This window comes from Malania oleifera, chromosome 13 (genome assembly GCF_029873635.1).
Source record: "Malania oleifera isolate guangnan ecotype guangnan chromosome 13, ASM2987363v1, whole genome shotgun sequence".
Lineage (NCBI taxonomy): Eukaryota > Viridiplantae > Streptophyta > Magnoliopsida > Santalales > Ximeniaceae > Malania > Malania oleifera.
The window spans coordinates 77966474-77981348 of record NC_080429.1 but is presented as its reverse complement, the minus strand read 5'-3'; the positions used below and the strand labels follow the sequence as shown (position 1 = coordinate 77981348).

The window sequence follows — 14875 nt, the reverse complement described above, 5'->3', positions numbered from 1 at the left end:
GGCAAAGTAGTAGTACCTGCCATACGTGATGGGAATCCATAACAGTCAGGAGGAACAGATACTCTAGAGGAGTGGCGCAAAGGAGCAGATGGCAAGACAGGAACAGAAGGGGGTGGCACTGGAGGTCTCTGCTGGTATTCCATGTCTGGCTGGAACCTTTCAACATGAGTACTAGGAGCACTAAAAGTGTCATCAAAAGAAGGCAAGAAAGCAACAGAAGACTCTGGTGAGGAAGACATAGGAAAGAACCATTAATTTTTTTTTAAAAAAGCACATTCCTTGAAACATGTACCCGATTAGAGTTTGGATCATAGCATAAATAACCCTTTTGTGTGACACTATATCCCAAGAAGGCACAACGGATGGATTGGGCAGAAAGCTTGTTTCTGTCCGGTGGGGGAATATGCGTAAAGCATACACACCCAAAAATGTGAAGATTTGTATAGGTAGGATTGTGATGAGAAAGCCTGAAATATGGAGACTCGAAATCCAAAACTTGGGAAGGAAGTCTATTTATAGAAAAGGTTGCTGTGGTTAGTGCTTCTACCCAAAACGTAGGAGGAACTGAAGACTCAATGAGCATGGTCCAGACAACATCTAAAAGATGACGATTCTTTCGTTCAGCTACTCCATTTTGTTGTGGAGTGTATGGACAAGAACATTGAGAGATAATACCTTTAGATTGCAAGAAAGATTGGAACTCATGAGACATATATTCCCCAGCCGATTCGGACCGAAGAATTTTAAAAGCAGCTGAAAATTGAGTGTCAACAAGAGCCAAGAACAGTTTGAACATATGAAAAACTTCTGATTTGTGCCACAAGAAATACACCCATGTATATCTGCTGTAGTCATCGATAAATGTCAAAATATTTGTATTAGGCATGAGAAATAATAGGACTAATACCCCAGACATCACCATGAATGATCTCCAAAATGTGGGTGGCTCTACTTTTTTCATAAGGAAAGGGTAAAGTCTTACTTTTGCAAGTTAACAAGTTGCACAATCAGGAAACATAGTGGAAGAGGAATGCTCTTTATTATTCAATAGACTAGATTTTAACAAATAAGGTAGAACCCTAGAATTAGGATGACCAAGGCGCTTATGCCAGACTTCATTTGACACTCTAGACTTATTACAAAGTAAAGAAAGTACAAAGAAAGAAGATAAGCTTCGTGGAACAGGTAGTTGTAGAGAAAAAAGACGTCCATGCTTAGGACCCTTTGCTATCAACTGCCCTGACATCTGATCCTGCACAACACAACCACCATGAGTAAAATGTACATCATAATTTTGGTCCACAAGCTAGCCAACAGAAACTAAATTCACAGAGAGATTAGGTGATACAAGAACATCCTTAAAGGAAGAAGATACATCACCAGCTGCCACAATGGGTAGAGCACTACCATTGGCTGTTTGAATATGTGAAGAGCCACAATATTCTCTGACATTACTTAAACCATGGAGAGAATTAGTCATATGATTAGAAGCACTCGAGTCTAAGATCCAAGAGGGATATGAAGAACTAGTACCTTGAAGACCCAATGCTGAAAATGCACTCACAATCTTTTCTTGCACTGTTTCTCGAGTTAGAAAAGGTGCTGGAGGCTGTAAAGTAACAACAGAAGTTGCAGCAGTAGCAGCAGGCATAGCTGGCTGTAAGTCACTAGTAACAACAGCTTGATAGACCTTGTTGGAGCGTGAAGGATGAATAGTACAGTCCTTAATAAAGTGCCCTGGCTGCTTGTAGTAATTACAAAATTTCTGAGAACAGTTAGGGGCAATATGGCCATATTTCTTGCAACTATAGCACTGTGTGGTGCTCATGTCCCGACCCTTCCCCTTGCCATGAGCAACATGGGCAACAGAGATAATATTAGAAGCAACACGAGACTGCTCCATAATATTTTGAGTATTGATGCGTTGTTCCTCACTCAAGAGTTCTCCAAAACAGGCCTCCAAAGTCTGAACATGATCTCTATTTGCTAGAGAGGCATGGATAGATTCAAAGTCAGGCCTCAATTTCATTAAAAATTGGTCTCTTTGGCTGGTTTTGGGTATGTGTTGTATTGTCGCCAATCCTGCCTCCAATCCTTCTGCAGAGACCGTGGCTGTAACAAGGTCGGAATAATCATTCCACAAAATCAGAAAACCAGAGTAGTAGTCTTGAACTGATAGATCCCTTTGAGTATAGTTAGCAATGGCCAACTCAAGCTGAAGCCGCCTAGCATTGTTGTCTTGGTTATAGATTTGCTTGAGATAATTCCACATAGCCTTTGCAGACCTATGAGGATGCAGAGAAAGAATCAGATGTGGCTCCATAGAACCAAGAATCGAGGACATGATTTGATTATCTTTGGCATCCCAAGCTGCCTTGTCGGCCACAAACCTTTCCGCAGTAGATCCCCCTTTGCTGCTGCCATCTATATGTCCCCACAGCTATTTACCTTTGAGAAAGGTCTCCAATTGAAACTCCCAAGCAGCATAATTTTTGCCAGTGAATCTGACACAAACATTATCTGACTTCTTTATAAGTACTGTGGCTATGATTGAGAAAACTAGGATTGAGATTTCTTAGAGAATGGCTCTGATACCATAACAGAATGGTTCGAATTGTTCTCTCTTTTGAGAAGGTCTTTCATTATATAGGCATGACTGCTAGTTATACAAGGAAACTTAAATCTGTACATGCTAATTACACAGAGTGATTTTAGGAATGTAGGCCAGCTAATTTACATAGAGTGATTTTAGGAAGCTATACATGGTAAGATAAATCTCCTCTCCTATTTATGAAAGTATATGCAGCCTAGACTAGTAGCTATTAACAATGAATAATTTATGGCCTTCTATTGACCTCTTACAGTGACAAAGCCATCTAATAAAGCTTTCTAATATCAATTCTAAAGGTACAATAAGTATTTCACCTTCGACAAAATGTGCAGGAGGTTGAAACCGATTTGTTGGTTGTAGGCCAATTACTCTTTGTGCTCTTGCCTGTTTAGGCTGTGGTCCTATTCTAGTGTTTCAAGAGCTGAGTGACTCGATATTGTAGGGCTTTTTTTTAGCTTTTGGCTAGCCTCTGCCTCATTTGAGGTTTTTGTATTGGCTAGCTTCTTATGTGTGATTTTATTATGGCATGAAACATCTGCAATTTGCAGATAGCACACTGTTCTCTTTGTGGGCCTCTCATCTATTGCTGTATGTGAAGTTCTTCCAACTTCATCACTGGGATTAATATTTATTTTGAGAAAATTTTGATTGTGGGTTGGTGGGGATGATTTTGTGCTATCCTCTGTAATGGATTGTACTGTGGCATGGGATGCTTTGCTTCTTCATGCTTTTAGGTTCCCATGGTAGCTGGTTATGGAGTCAGAAGCATTTTTAACCCAATCTGTGAAAATTGAAAGAGTTTTTGGCTCCATGGACTCCAGATTCTCAGCCAAAGGTTGGAGAGTTACCCAATGTGAGAGTATATGTAGTATTCCAACCCATGGGTTGGAATATTGTCAAGAAGGGTAGGCCTCAGTGTGTTCATTCCAAAATTACATTCTACGTTCAATCAACGTTTTAATTTGAAATGCATGGTTGACCATCTGATAGAAGATTTATTCCTCCTTGCAATGTTTTGGTAAATATTCTGTTGATTTCTCCTAATTGCCTTTGATTTGTTCTTGGTTGGATCTGCTTAAGCTTTTTTCATGCTTCTTTATGAGACAATTTAAGGGGTTGCGAGGGGACTTTGGCCCCCAAACCTGAATCTCTAATTTCATGTCTATTAGTCTTAAGAATTTTGGGAATAAGAAATGGAAGAACTTGCATTGTGCAGAGTCAAACATGTCTCTTGTTATGGATAAAATGGATCTTGTATCTTTGATAGTGTATTGGATTTTGTCTTTTTTAAAATTTTTGGAGGCTTTAATAGAAGGATAATTATATAGTGTTTGGGAGGTGGTCTTTCGTAGATGGTTTTCTGCCTACCGGTGCTTTTGCTTTAGGGATTTTATTATTTCTTTTGAGGAACATTTTCACTTTTCATTTTTTCTGTTAAATTTTATGGGGGTGCTTGTTTTGTTCTCCTTCTTATGATCTGAGACTGTAAGCGAGATGCAAAATGCCCCATGAAAAAAATAAAATAGGGAAATTTAGAATAGATCCCTTGTATTTGGAAGAGAATTAGATGGAAAAACTCTATTGGAGCATCTTGATGTTTATCCATCGACTTCCAAGATTTTGGGATCGCTCTTATGAAGCATTGAATCATAATCTTCTCTATGTGGGGGGGTGGGTGGGGAGATATTATTGGAGTTTGATCCATTGTCATTGTGTTTAGCAATGGCAGAAGCCTCTTGATGCCACTTATTGGCTAGAAATTATGGGCATCTTTACATGATAAGTTGGGAGAAGGCTCAATAAAGTATAGTGCTTAACCTATATAGTTTTTCCCCATTTCTGGAGTCTTTTCTTTTCTCCCATCGCAATGATGGGGTGGTTTTTGCTCTTTTAGCACTATTGATTTGTGCCAGATTTATTTTCTTCTAATAGGGTCATAGATGGCTTTGGCCTCTTGATAGCCCTAGTTATTTTTGTTGCAGGTTTTTATCTGTATCTTGTCCAGATTTCGACTAATTGTCTTTTCCCTTGGCAAGAGTTTATCTAATGTCAAAGTTTCCATTTTAAGGTCAGGGCTTTTGTTTTGTGCTTGTTTCTCAATAGGATAAACGTTAATGATTCTTATTTATTTTCTTTAGTTATTATTTTTGGCATTTTTGGTTGTTTATGTGGGATTCTCTTTTGAGGATCACGAATCAAATGTGTGTAGAATGATTTACAAGAAAAATACTAGAAGTGTCTCAGCACCGACGAGAATTAAGAGCATTTATGAGAAAATAAGGTTGTTTGCTTGAAAGCACGAATACTTTAAGGAATAAGGACTATGTATCTGTGTGCAACATGTCAGACATTCTCCTCTAACAGGGCTTCAACACATGAGCTGACCAATCTCAACTTTTAAAGTTTTATCCCTTTCTTTGGACACTTGTTGGACATGGAAAATTAGGAGTGTCTTAAAACTTGCAGGATATGGTTGAGGAATTTTATTTTTTATTTTTTTTAAAGAGTTAAATCTCAGGGGTAGGGGTGGGGGCAGTTTGCAATGTTTTCAAATTTTAAGTCCTCTTTATGTGCTATTTTGCCTACTTTGTATGAACTTGTGTCCATCAAATTGGAAAGCTTGGGAGATAACCCTCTCTTCGACTTATCATTTTTTTTTCTCCAGTTATAGTTGTTATCATATGGAGCATATATTTATTTTGTTTTTGTTATGTGCCTGTCTGTTGGTTCATGGACCTTGAGAGAGTCTTGGTGCTTATCTCTGGTTGTTCCTTTTGTTTGCATTTGACAATTTGTATTTGTTAGTGTATTGGTACTCTGGTTGTTCCCTTTCTTTGTTTGATTGTTTTGTGGTATACTATTCTATTTTTTTTTATTTAATAGAATTATACTTGAAAATAAGTTTTTGAAAGTTTTATCTTCTAATATTTAGTGGGTTGACATGTCACAGAGCCCTGTCCTTGTTTGTGCTTCATGGACCAAAGCCTCATTTGTTTCTAGAATGGTAAAAAACCCCAATTATTTAAGAGGAAGCTATGATTGAAAGCATAACTGAGGGTGGATGGGGGAAAGAGACTGGAATGCCCTATAAAAAGTGACACATACTTCTCAAAGATACTGCCAAATGACTTCCAATTTTAGATTTCACACAAGGAAATAAAATATGACAAATCTGGGAAATAAATTTTGAAGAACTCATACGAGTGAAATAAACTTGACCTTAACTTCCCACCCATTTTGTGGTAGGCCATATTTGCTCTAGATCACTATATTCCAATGGAGAATTGTGTTCTAAAAGAATACACTATAACCACTTATGCACTGGAGCAATGTGCTTGGGCAACAAATTATCTTGGCCCAAACTTCACTCACTCTAGACTTGCAAGCCCAACCCCCTCCCAAGGTCTCATTCCCTGTGTACAGAGGATAGAATGAACAAAAACCATAGTTCAAAGAATTGGGGAAACTTATGTACACTGGCTTACTACTATTGTTCAAAGGAGGAAATCTCCCTTGTTGCCCAAAAAGGACCTCATAAAATATTCAGAGCTGCATTATATTGATTTCTGCATATTTAAAGCGTCATTTGTGCTCCAGCCAAGTAATCCATTGAGTGCTTAAAGAGATTGTTGATTCTGCAAAAGGCATTACAAGAAAAATTATGCAAGCTGTACAAATATAGAAGAAATATGGAAGCCCACCCTACTGTGGAGATCTGAGATAAAAGACCAGAAACTTTCAGTTGAGAGTGAAGTGTAAATTTTCAATTTGAGTACCATGCTTACAAAAGACTCATAATTTAATGTTTATATAATAGAACTCTCTCTTACTGGAATCTGATGTTGTCTATCCTTCGGATTCCTCAGGGATCAGACAGTAGCTAAGTGATCCTTCCCATGGCTTATGGACGTTATTAATGTCCAAGTGTCCAGAAACATTTTAGTACAAATGGTGGTTTTTTAAGTGCAAAATATTCACATAGATATCAATATTCTGGAGAACTTAAGTTAGTACCTGAGTTTGCTGGATATTCTTAGTTAGTACCTGAGTTTGCTGGATATTCTTGAAGCAGCTGGTGGTGTTAGCTTATTATTTACTGTCTTTCTGCATGCATGTTGACCTCTCCATGACGCTGAATGATTTACCGCATTTATGTTGATCTTTTTTTTTTTTTCCTATTTTAATTGCTCTGCAGTATAATGACAATAATGGGAACCCATATTCTGATGTTTTCTGGCTTGCTGCATTAGTCCAGTCAGTTGGTGAACTAGAATTCGGACAACAGGTTTGTAAGTTTCTTTTTTCTCATCAATTTATCTGAATACTTTATCTAATTTCTTTGAGCTGCTGCTTGTTGCTGTGATGTTTTAAGTGTAAAACAATCAATTTGCCTGGTCAAATGTGCTGCATGTCTGAGCAGCTTGCAGACTTGAGCCCAATTCTTCATTCTTTCTCTTCCCCCGCCCCCCCCCCCCTCTCATATCTTTAGAGAATGAGGGAATATTAGATTTTTTCGACAGTTGATTTATTTGGGCAGAGTACATTGGTCTTTGATGATTGTTGAAGTGTCTTTTGTGTTGGCTGCAGAATCAAATAGACCTGTTTATTTTGTTCAGGTTCTCGCATGGGTGTTCTCTATACATTGTTTCCCTAGTACCACATGTGCCCAGTTCTGTCCATTGTCATGTTCCATCATTTGCATTGAACAATTGCATGCTTTAAAATTCTTGTGTGAGCAGTCTCATTGATATTCCTCAAAGCCAGCTGATCTTGTAGAAATGTTCCTGACCCGTCAAATGAAGAGTTTGTTCACTTCTTTGCCCTTTCTTGGAAATTGGGTCTTAAAATGTTACAGCTGGAATGCATATATTTGAATTGATGTGTGTATGTTTAGTAGTGATTTTTCCGGGAAACTGGTTCTTAAAATTTTAATGCTGAAATACATATATTTGAATGGATTTATGGGTGCTGTGTGTTATGTGTTATAAGTGGACACTTTTCGAGGAAATGTAGGTGACGTTATGTGGATGAGGATATATAAAAATTGTAAATTGGTATGGTAATCTTGAATGAGTATGATGATTAGGCTTGCCCCATTTTTTGCACTAACATGAAGGGTTTGTTGACATCTGTGGCCTTTCTTGGAAACTGGCTCTTAAGATGTTACAGCTGGAATGCATGTATTTGAATGGATGTGCGTATGCTATGTGGTGGTTGTTAATGGTACAACAAAAATGAATATATTTTGGACACGTGTGTATTATGCGTTGTATATTTTAGTTGTATTAAGAGACTACGAATCTCTCAAATTGTGTCAAAGACCAAAATAAAGTGCTTTGAAGCCAATGGTTGTATTTAGAATACTTGTTAGAATCTTATGATTCACGATTCAATTCATACGATTCGAATCAACTCCGCACTCAAAACAGAATTTCTTTCTTTTTTATTGCTTTTATTTTACACAATTACCTTCTCTTCCTTGTCTACATTAGTTCTGTGCTAAAAAAGAGAAGAAAAAAGAACTTTACGTCTTATGTTGCCTTCACAAACCATTATTCACTCTAGGAGTATGTTGTTCTGCCATTAAGAAGAAGAGGTGGAACACTCACCGGCTAAGGAGGTACTCATGTTTCATTGTGCTGTTAAGATTCAAAAGTTGATTTTTGTAGTAGCTGGCTAAGTACTTATTATTTTTTATGGTCAATTTTATTTTCTCTATTTAGTCTGAGAAAGAATATGCATGAAATATTATTTTTTAAATTGTTGATAAACACCAAAATTTCAATTTTTTATTTTTTCTTGATCACTTCCCTTAAACTCCATATATTTCATTTTGATGAGGCTGTTTGCATAATGTGCAAAAATTTGGGAGTTGTTTGGTGACTTAAGGTTTAGAAAGGCTAGTTTCTTAGGAGAGTTGGTTGAGTTAGATAGGTAGGAAGAAGATAATTTTCTATCGGGGAGGGAAGATATGAGAAGGGTATCTTTGATGAATGAATTGGAAGAGTGATTTTCAAGGAAATGAGAAGCTGGAGGCAGAAGGCGAAGTTTAAATGGATCAGAGATGGTGATTGTAATTCTAGAGTTTTTCATAGGATGGCAAGAGGGAAAATGAGGAAGAACTTGATCAGGGAGTGGGAAGTGGATAGGGTGGTTCATTATAGCCGATCAGAGTCAAAGTGCTGCTGAAATCACCGAGTTTTATTCTAGTTTGTATTTTGAGGAGGATTCTAGCAGACCTATGTTTGAAGAATTAGAGTGGGACCCTTTATTTGGTGAGGAGGTGGGGTATTTGGAGAGATCTTTTGAGGAAGTGAGGGCCATGGTTTTTGGGACGTAGATGGATAAAACTCTAGGACTGGACTGTTTTAATTTGGCTCTCTTCCAAGATTGTTGGAAGGTGGTTAAGGATGATTTGCTTAAGGTCTTTAATGAATTTTATGGGAATGGGATTTTAAGGAAGAGTATCAATTCCTCTTTCATAACTGTCTTGCCAAAGAAGAATAAATCTATTAAAATTTCAGGCTATAGACCTATTAGCTTAGTTTCTAGTGTTTATAAAGTCAGCACTAAAGTGTTAGTTGGTAGGCTGAGTATGGTGATTGATAGGACTATTTCTAAGGCTCAAAGTGCATTTATGGGGATAGGCAAATTGTGGATGCCAATTTGGTAGTTAATGAGGTTGTGGAAGGTATTTGAAGAAGGAAGAAGGGTATCATCTTTTAGTTGGATTTGGAGGAAGCTTATAATTGAGTGAACTGGAAGTTTGTGGATAATATTTTTGTGAGGAAGGGGTTTGGAGAGAGATGGCAGCGTTGGATTAGAGGCTGTTTGTATAATGTGAGCTACTTGGTATTAGTAAATGGTGAGTCTAAAACTTGGTTTAATGCTACTAGAGGGATTAGTCACCTTGCCCCTCTTTCCCTGTTTTTGTTTATTTTAGTGGCTGATTCTTTTGAGTAGGATGGTGGATAGGGCAGTGGATAGAGGTTTAGTGAATGGCTTGGAAGTGGGGAGAGATGGAGTCAAGGTTTTGCACCTTCAGTTTGCTGATGATACTACCTTTTTTCTAGAGGACCATAAACCATCCTTTAAGAATAATGGGTCTCCTTCACATTTTTGGGAAGGTTTTTGGGCCTAAGATTAACATGGATAAGAGCTGTATCGCGAATATCAATACGGCTGTTCAGAATATTAGGGAGCTATCTGTGGAAGGCGGGGTGTAGTGTTTTGGAATGGCTGCTATTCTATCTTGGGGTTCCTTTGGTAGGTAACCCTAGATTTACTAGCTTTTGGGATCCTCTTGTGGAAAAGGGTTCTAAAAGATTGGATTGGTCGAAAGGTGCTCTTTTTTCCCTTGGTGGTAGAATTACTCTTATCCAGGCCTGTCTTTCTAGTATTTGTTTATATTTTCTTTCGATTTTCAAGATTCCGGCGGGGGTTGCTAATAAGATTGAGAAGCCTATGAGGGATTTATTGTGATCGGGGTTAGGGGGTAGTAGGGATTATTAGGTTAGTTGGGGAGTGGTGGGTAGGTCTAAACAAGAGGGTGGTTTGGGTATTGGAAATCTAGTGTCTAGAAACACAGCCCTTTTTGCTAAATGGATTTGGCAGTTTCTGCTAGAGAGTTCTTCTTTGTGGCATTTGGTTGTTAAAAGCAGGTATGGATTAGATGAGAATGGGTGGGATACTAATTTGAGATTTAGATATTCTTTGGAGAGTCTGTCAAAAGCTATCTCTCAAGAATGGGTGGGATACTAATTTGAGATTTAGATATTCTTTGGAGAGTCCGTCGAAAGCTATCTCTCAGAGTTACCACTTCTTCATTCCCTATATTAAATTCCTGGTGGGCAGAGGTTGTAATATCCAGTTTTAGAAAGATCCTTGGCTGGGGAATGTAGTTTTGTTGACCTCTTTTTCACACCTCTTTTCGCCTAAGCTTAGGGTAGGATGAGTCGATTCCTTCTTTTGTTATGGATCCAGGTGGTCCTTTGCTTGTTTGGGATTTCCATTTCCGTAGATCATTAAATGTTAGGGACATGGGAGAGGAACATAGGCGGTCTTTGTCTCTAGATCCTTCGGGTGTTTATTCGTGCAAATCTTTTTGTGATTTTTTGAATGGGTCGAATTTATCTTTTCCTCTCTATAGTTCCATTTGGAAGGCCAAAGCCCCCTTTAAAATTAAGGCTTAGATCTTGTTGATTGTGCTTGATAGAATTGATACCAATAACTTGCTGCAGGTTAGGAGGCCTTTGAAGTCTATATCTCTAGGCATAGGTGTTCTTTGCTTTAATTGTTCAGAATCATCATCTCATTTGTTCATTCATTGTGACTATGCTTGGAGTGTTTGGAATAAGTTATTTGGTATTTTAGGTGAATGTTGGATGAATTCTAAGACAGTGAAAGACTTTTTGGGTTTTTTGTTTTGTTTTGTTTTTGTTTTTGTTTTTTTTTTTTGGCAGTCTTTTGGGGGTTAAGGATGGAACCTAATGCATGCAAATTTCTAGGGAAGAAGTCGGTTTAGTTGTTGGTTTGGGAAAAGATACAATTTTTGGCTTCTCTTTGGTATGTGGGACAAGGGAATTTTAAAGGGGTGAGCTTTTTTGGTATTCAACCCTGATTGGCATCATCTGTTGGGGTGTTAGTTCGTGATGGTTTTTTCTCTTTCGTTCTTAAGTTTGTAGGTTGTTCTTTTGTGCTTTTGTTTGGATTTTCCAGACTTTGTTAGGGAGATGTCTTATTCTCCTAGGTGCATCTTCTTATTCTATTAATGAATTCTTCTTAAATAAATATTTATTAACTCATTCTCTTAGTTTTCATTTGCTTGGGGAAAGCATACACATGAAATATGATTTTTTTTTTTCAAAATTTAAATGTATATTACCATTTTTCTTGTTTGTGTATCAATATATGCATGCCATTTAGAATCGATTTTGGAAAATTGTACTGAATCTTGTGATTTGATTTGATTCTTGATTCCCAAAATTGGAATTTTGATTCACAATTCGAATCTCGATTTGACAAGTATGGTATTTAGAAGCGGACTCTTTCTGAGGAAATACAGATAACCATTATGTGGACTAGGATCATGGTCATAAATTTCCACGAAATTGTTGAAATTTCTGGTTTACGTTACCCTCGAAATCAAAATGGCCGTCAATTTATGTCTTGCATAATTTCCGTCGAAATCTCAACGAATCATCTAAAATTTATTGAAATCTAGAAATTTTAGAAAAATCTATTGATATTTTAACTATACAATGAAATTTCCTTGGAATTTAAATGAGAGATTTAGGAGTGAAGTGAAATTTCTCTCTTAATTTATTTTTATTTATATTTATCAAAACATAAGATTATTACAAGTGTTTTAAAGATTATATGAAAAATAAACTTACAACAACATTTTATTTAATCATTCATGCCTAGAATTATCATTATTTGTATAATAAATAGTAATTAAATAATTTATGAATTTCATTTGTATTAACTGAATATGTTTAATGTACATTATCTTACAAATATGTTTGATACACATACTATGATATAATTTTTCCACCTCATACACAACATAGATGTGTTTAACTTATAATATATTAGTCCTAAGACTTACATTATTATTTTTCACAAAGAATTCCATGCTTGACTACTGATTTCCGCTATTTTTTCGAATCGAAATCGAAGTTGACATCGAAATCAAAATTTTTGTACTTTTGGAGCTTTGAAATCGAAATTTTAAGGCCTTGACTAGGATATTGAAAAATGCTAAATTTTTTTTTTGAATATATATGATTGTTCCTGACCCATTTGTTGCACAAAAGTGAAGAGTTCCTTGACATATTTGACCTTTCTTTGAAACTGGTTCTTAAAATGTTACAGCTGGAATGCATATGAATGGATGTGAGTATTCTATGCGGTGGCTTTTCTAGGAAATTGGTTCTTAAAATGTTACTGCTGAGATGAAGATATTTTGAACAGATATGTGTGTCATGTGTTATTTGTGTTGAGACTGTAGATATGTTGAAAAGAAGTACCTAGAAACCCATGGTTATGTTTAGAAGTGGACACTTTCCGAAATGGAGGCAACATTACAAGGGCTAGCATATATTAAAATGGTAAATTGGTTTTGTAATCTTGGGTGAATATGATGATTATAATCTATTATTTATTTATTTATTTATTTTAGAAGGAATGATTGTTATCCCAAAAAATGAACCTGAATGATTGTGCTAACACAGTGTGGTTTAAGTTCACAACAATGTGAGGGTTATTAACCCTGTTGGAGGGTATGAATTTGGTGAAAATATGCGATGAGACCTGTAATTTAAGATATGAGAATGGGTGTTTAGGACTGTTGGAAAGATTTGAAAGAAGTTTGGCAATTGGAAGTGGCAGTATCTGTCAAAAGGTGTGAGCAATGTTACTTGGTGAGGATCGTGGTAGGTCAAATGCTTTAAAATGCTGTATGCTGGTACACTCTACATATATTGCATGTAAATTTGTGATTACATTTATATATTTAAGAAAAAATGCTGAGATGTTCCTAGATTAATAATTAAGGAAATTGAAACTGTTTGTGATAAATCGAAGTTTGTTGCAAGATTTTTTTTTTTTTTTTCAAATAAAAAAAACTGGAGAAATAGCATCTGATAATGAGAAATTTAGGATTTTCTGTGACACTTAGAATATTGATGATTTTGATCCTGCCAGCATAGTTCCAGATTTTGGTCCTACCAGCATATGTTCCATATTTGTGTGATATGGATGAGAGTATCAAGATTAAAAATAGTCGCTGTGTTAAAAAAAGGGTTAAGACAAGAATGAAGTCTCAAATTCCTTGGCAAATCCCAAAGACTCCCATGTATCATATCGCTTTGGAAGCTGGGAGATTTCTCCTGTTTTCTTATCGCAAGAACATAACCTTTTAAAATTATGGAGTTTCATCAGCCTATAGCAAGTTCTAAGTGGTGGAGAGGTAGCCATAGTCTTGTCCAAAATGTTCAGCGGGGGACTGAACTTGTTGAAGATAAGTACAACATTGTTTCAAGTTCATGTGATTTACTTCACAATTGTGTATTGTGAATATATTAATGATTTTCATGTTAGTGCACAATTTCTTCTCACCTTCCAATGGATATAATTCACGAGTATTCTTTTTAGGACAAGGCCCTAGACTGGTTCTTAGTGAGCCAACACACAATTGATGTTTCTTTTAGATTAAATGCGGACCTTGGCTTGTGAACCCTGATACGGATGATTTGGAGATTTCAAGTGATGAGTCTTTTATTGGAGGATCCACTTGCTAGTGAGGATGTAAATATAATCCATATGACTTCATTCTGCTGCTTGGCTGAAGTTGTTCTAGTCTAATGAGTTGTTGCATGTTGATGCTAGGCCAATTTGAAATTCATGGTTGAGTTTTCTTTGACCAAAGGAGTTTGAATTGGTACCGCCTATGAATAATTCTAGGTGGTCATATTCTATGCAAAAGATCTAGAAATTAGGGGTTTATCTTTGTTTAGGAATTCTGATATTTTAGGAATTTTAGTTAATTTGGGATTCTTTAGATATTTTAGTTAGTTTAGGATTTTATTTTATATTTAATTATTTTGAGTTTATTTATAATTTTCTATTTCATTGGATTATTTTGTAGTTCTTTTATTGTTTATCCTCAACCATAAATATAGACAATGATAACAGTTGGGAGGATGTGTCTCACTTGTTTATTCTTTGCTCATTTGGTTTGATTTTGTGGAATTCTCTTTTGCGGATGTTTGGTGCACTGTGAGTTCAATATCAGTGAAAGATTTGTTGGTTGTTGCTTTTGCTGGTTTGGTAAACTGAAGGACGCTACAAGGTTGTGGATTTGTGCCCTTCGTGCTGCATTGATGGGAATATGGCTGAAAAGAAATGCAAGAAATTTTTCATGGAAGAGTTTTTCAGTGGATTCATTTGGGACAGGATTCATTACTTGGCTTCTCATTGGGCTTTCCGGCCTGGCTGTTTTAAGGGGCGCTCTTCTCAAGATATCACCTGAGATTGGAGTTCTTTTTTAAGATGATGTAGTTTTATTTTCTTCTTTCTTAAGTGGACTTCTTGTTCTCTCTTTTTTTTTTTTTTGTATTTTTCTTCTGCTTTTTAACACAATTTCCTCTCTCTCTCTCTCTCTCTCTCTATATATATATATATATATATATATATATATATATATGTTTGTGTGTGTATACATATATACCCAGCCTTGAGAATTCTCCTTCTCTATTGGCT

General features: G+C 36.4%; 1 protein-coding gene across 2 annotated transcripts in view; it reads left to right on the top strand.

Moving 5' to 3' along the window:
- LOC131146649 (transcription initiation factor TFIID subunit 2) overlaps positions 1-14875 on the top strand; it is a 122169-nt gene that overhangs the window by 60990 nt on the left and 46304 nt on the right. For both annotated transcript variants that reach the window (XM_058096382.1, XM_058096383.1), the window contains one exon: positions 6807-6896. In XM_058096382.1, coding sequence (XP_057952365.1) covers positions 6807-6896 — 90 coding nt within the window. The remainder of the gene's footprint in view (positions 1-6806; positions 6897-14875) is intronic.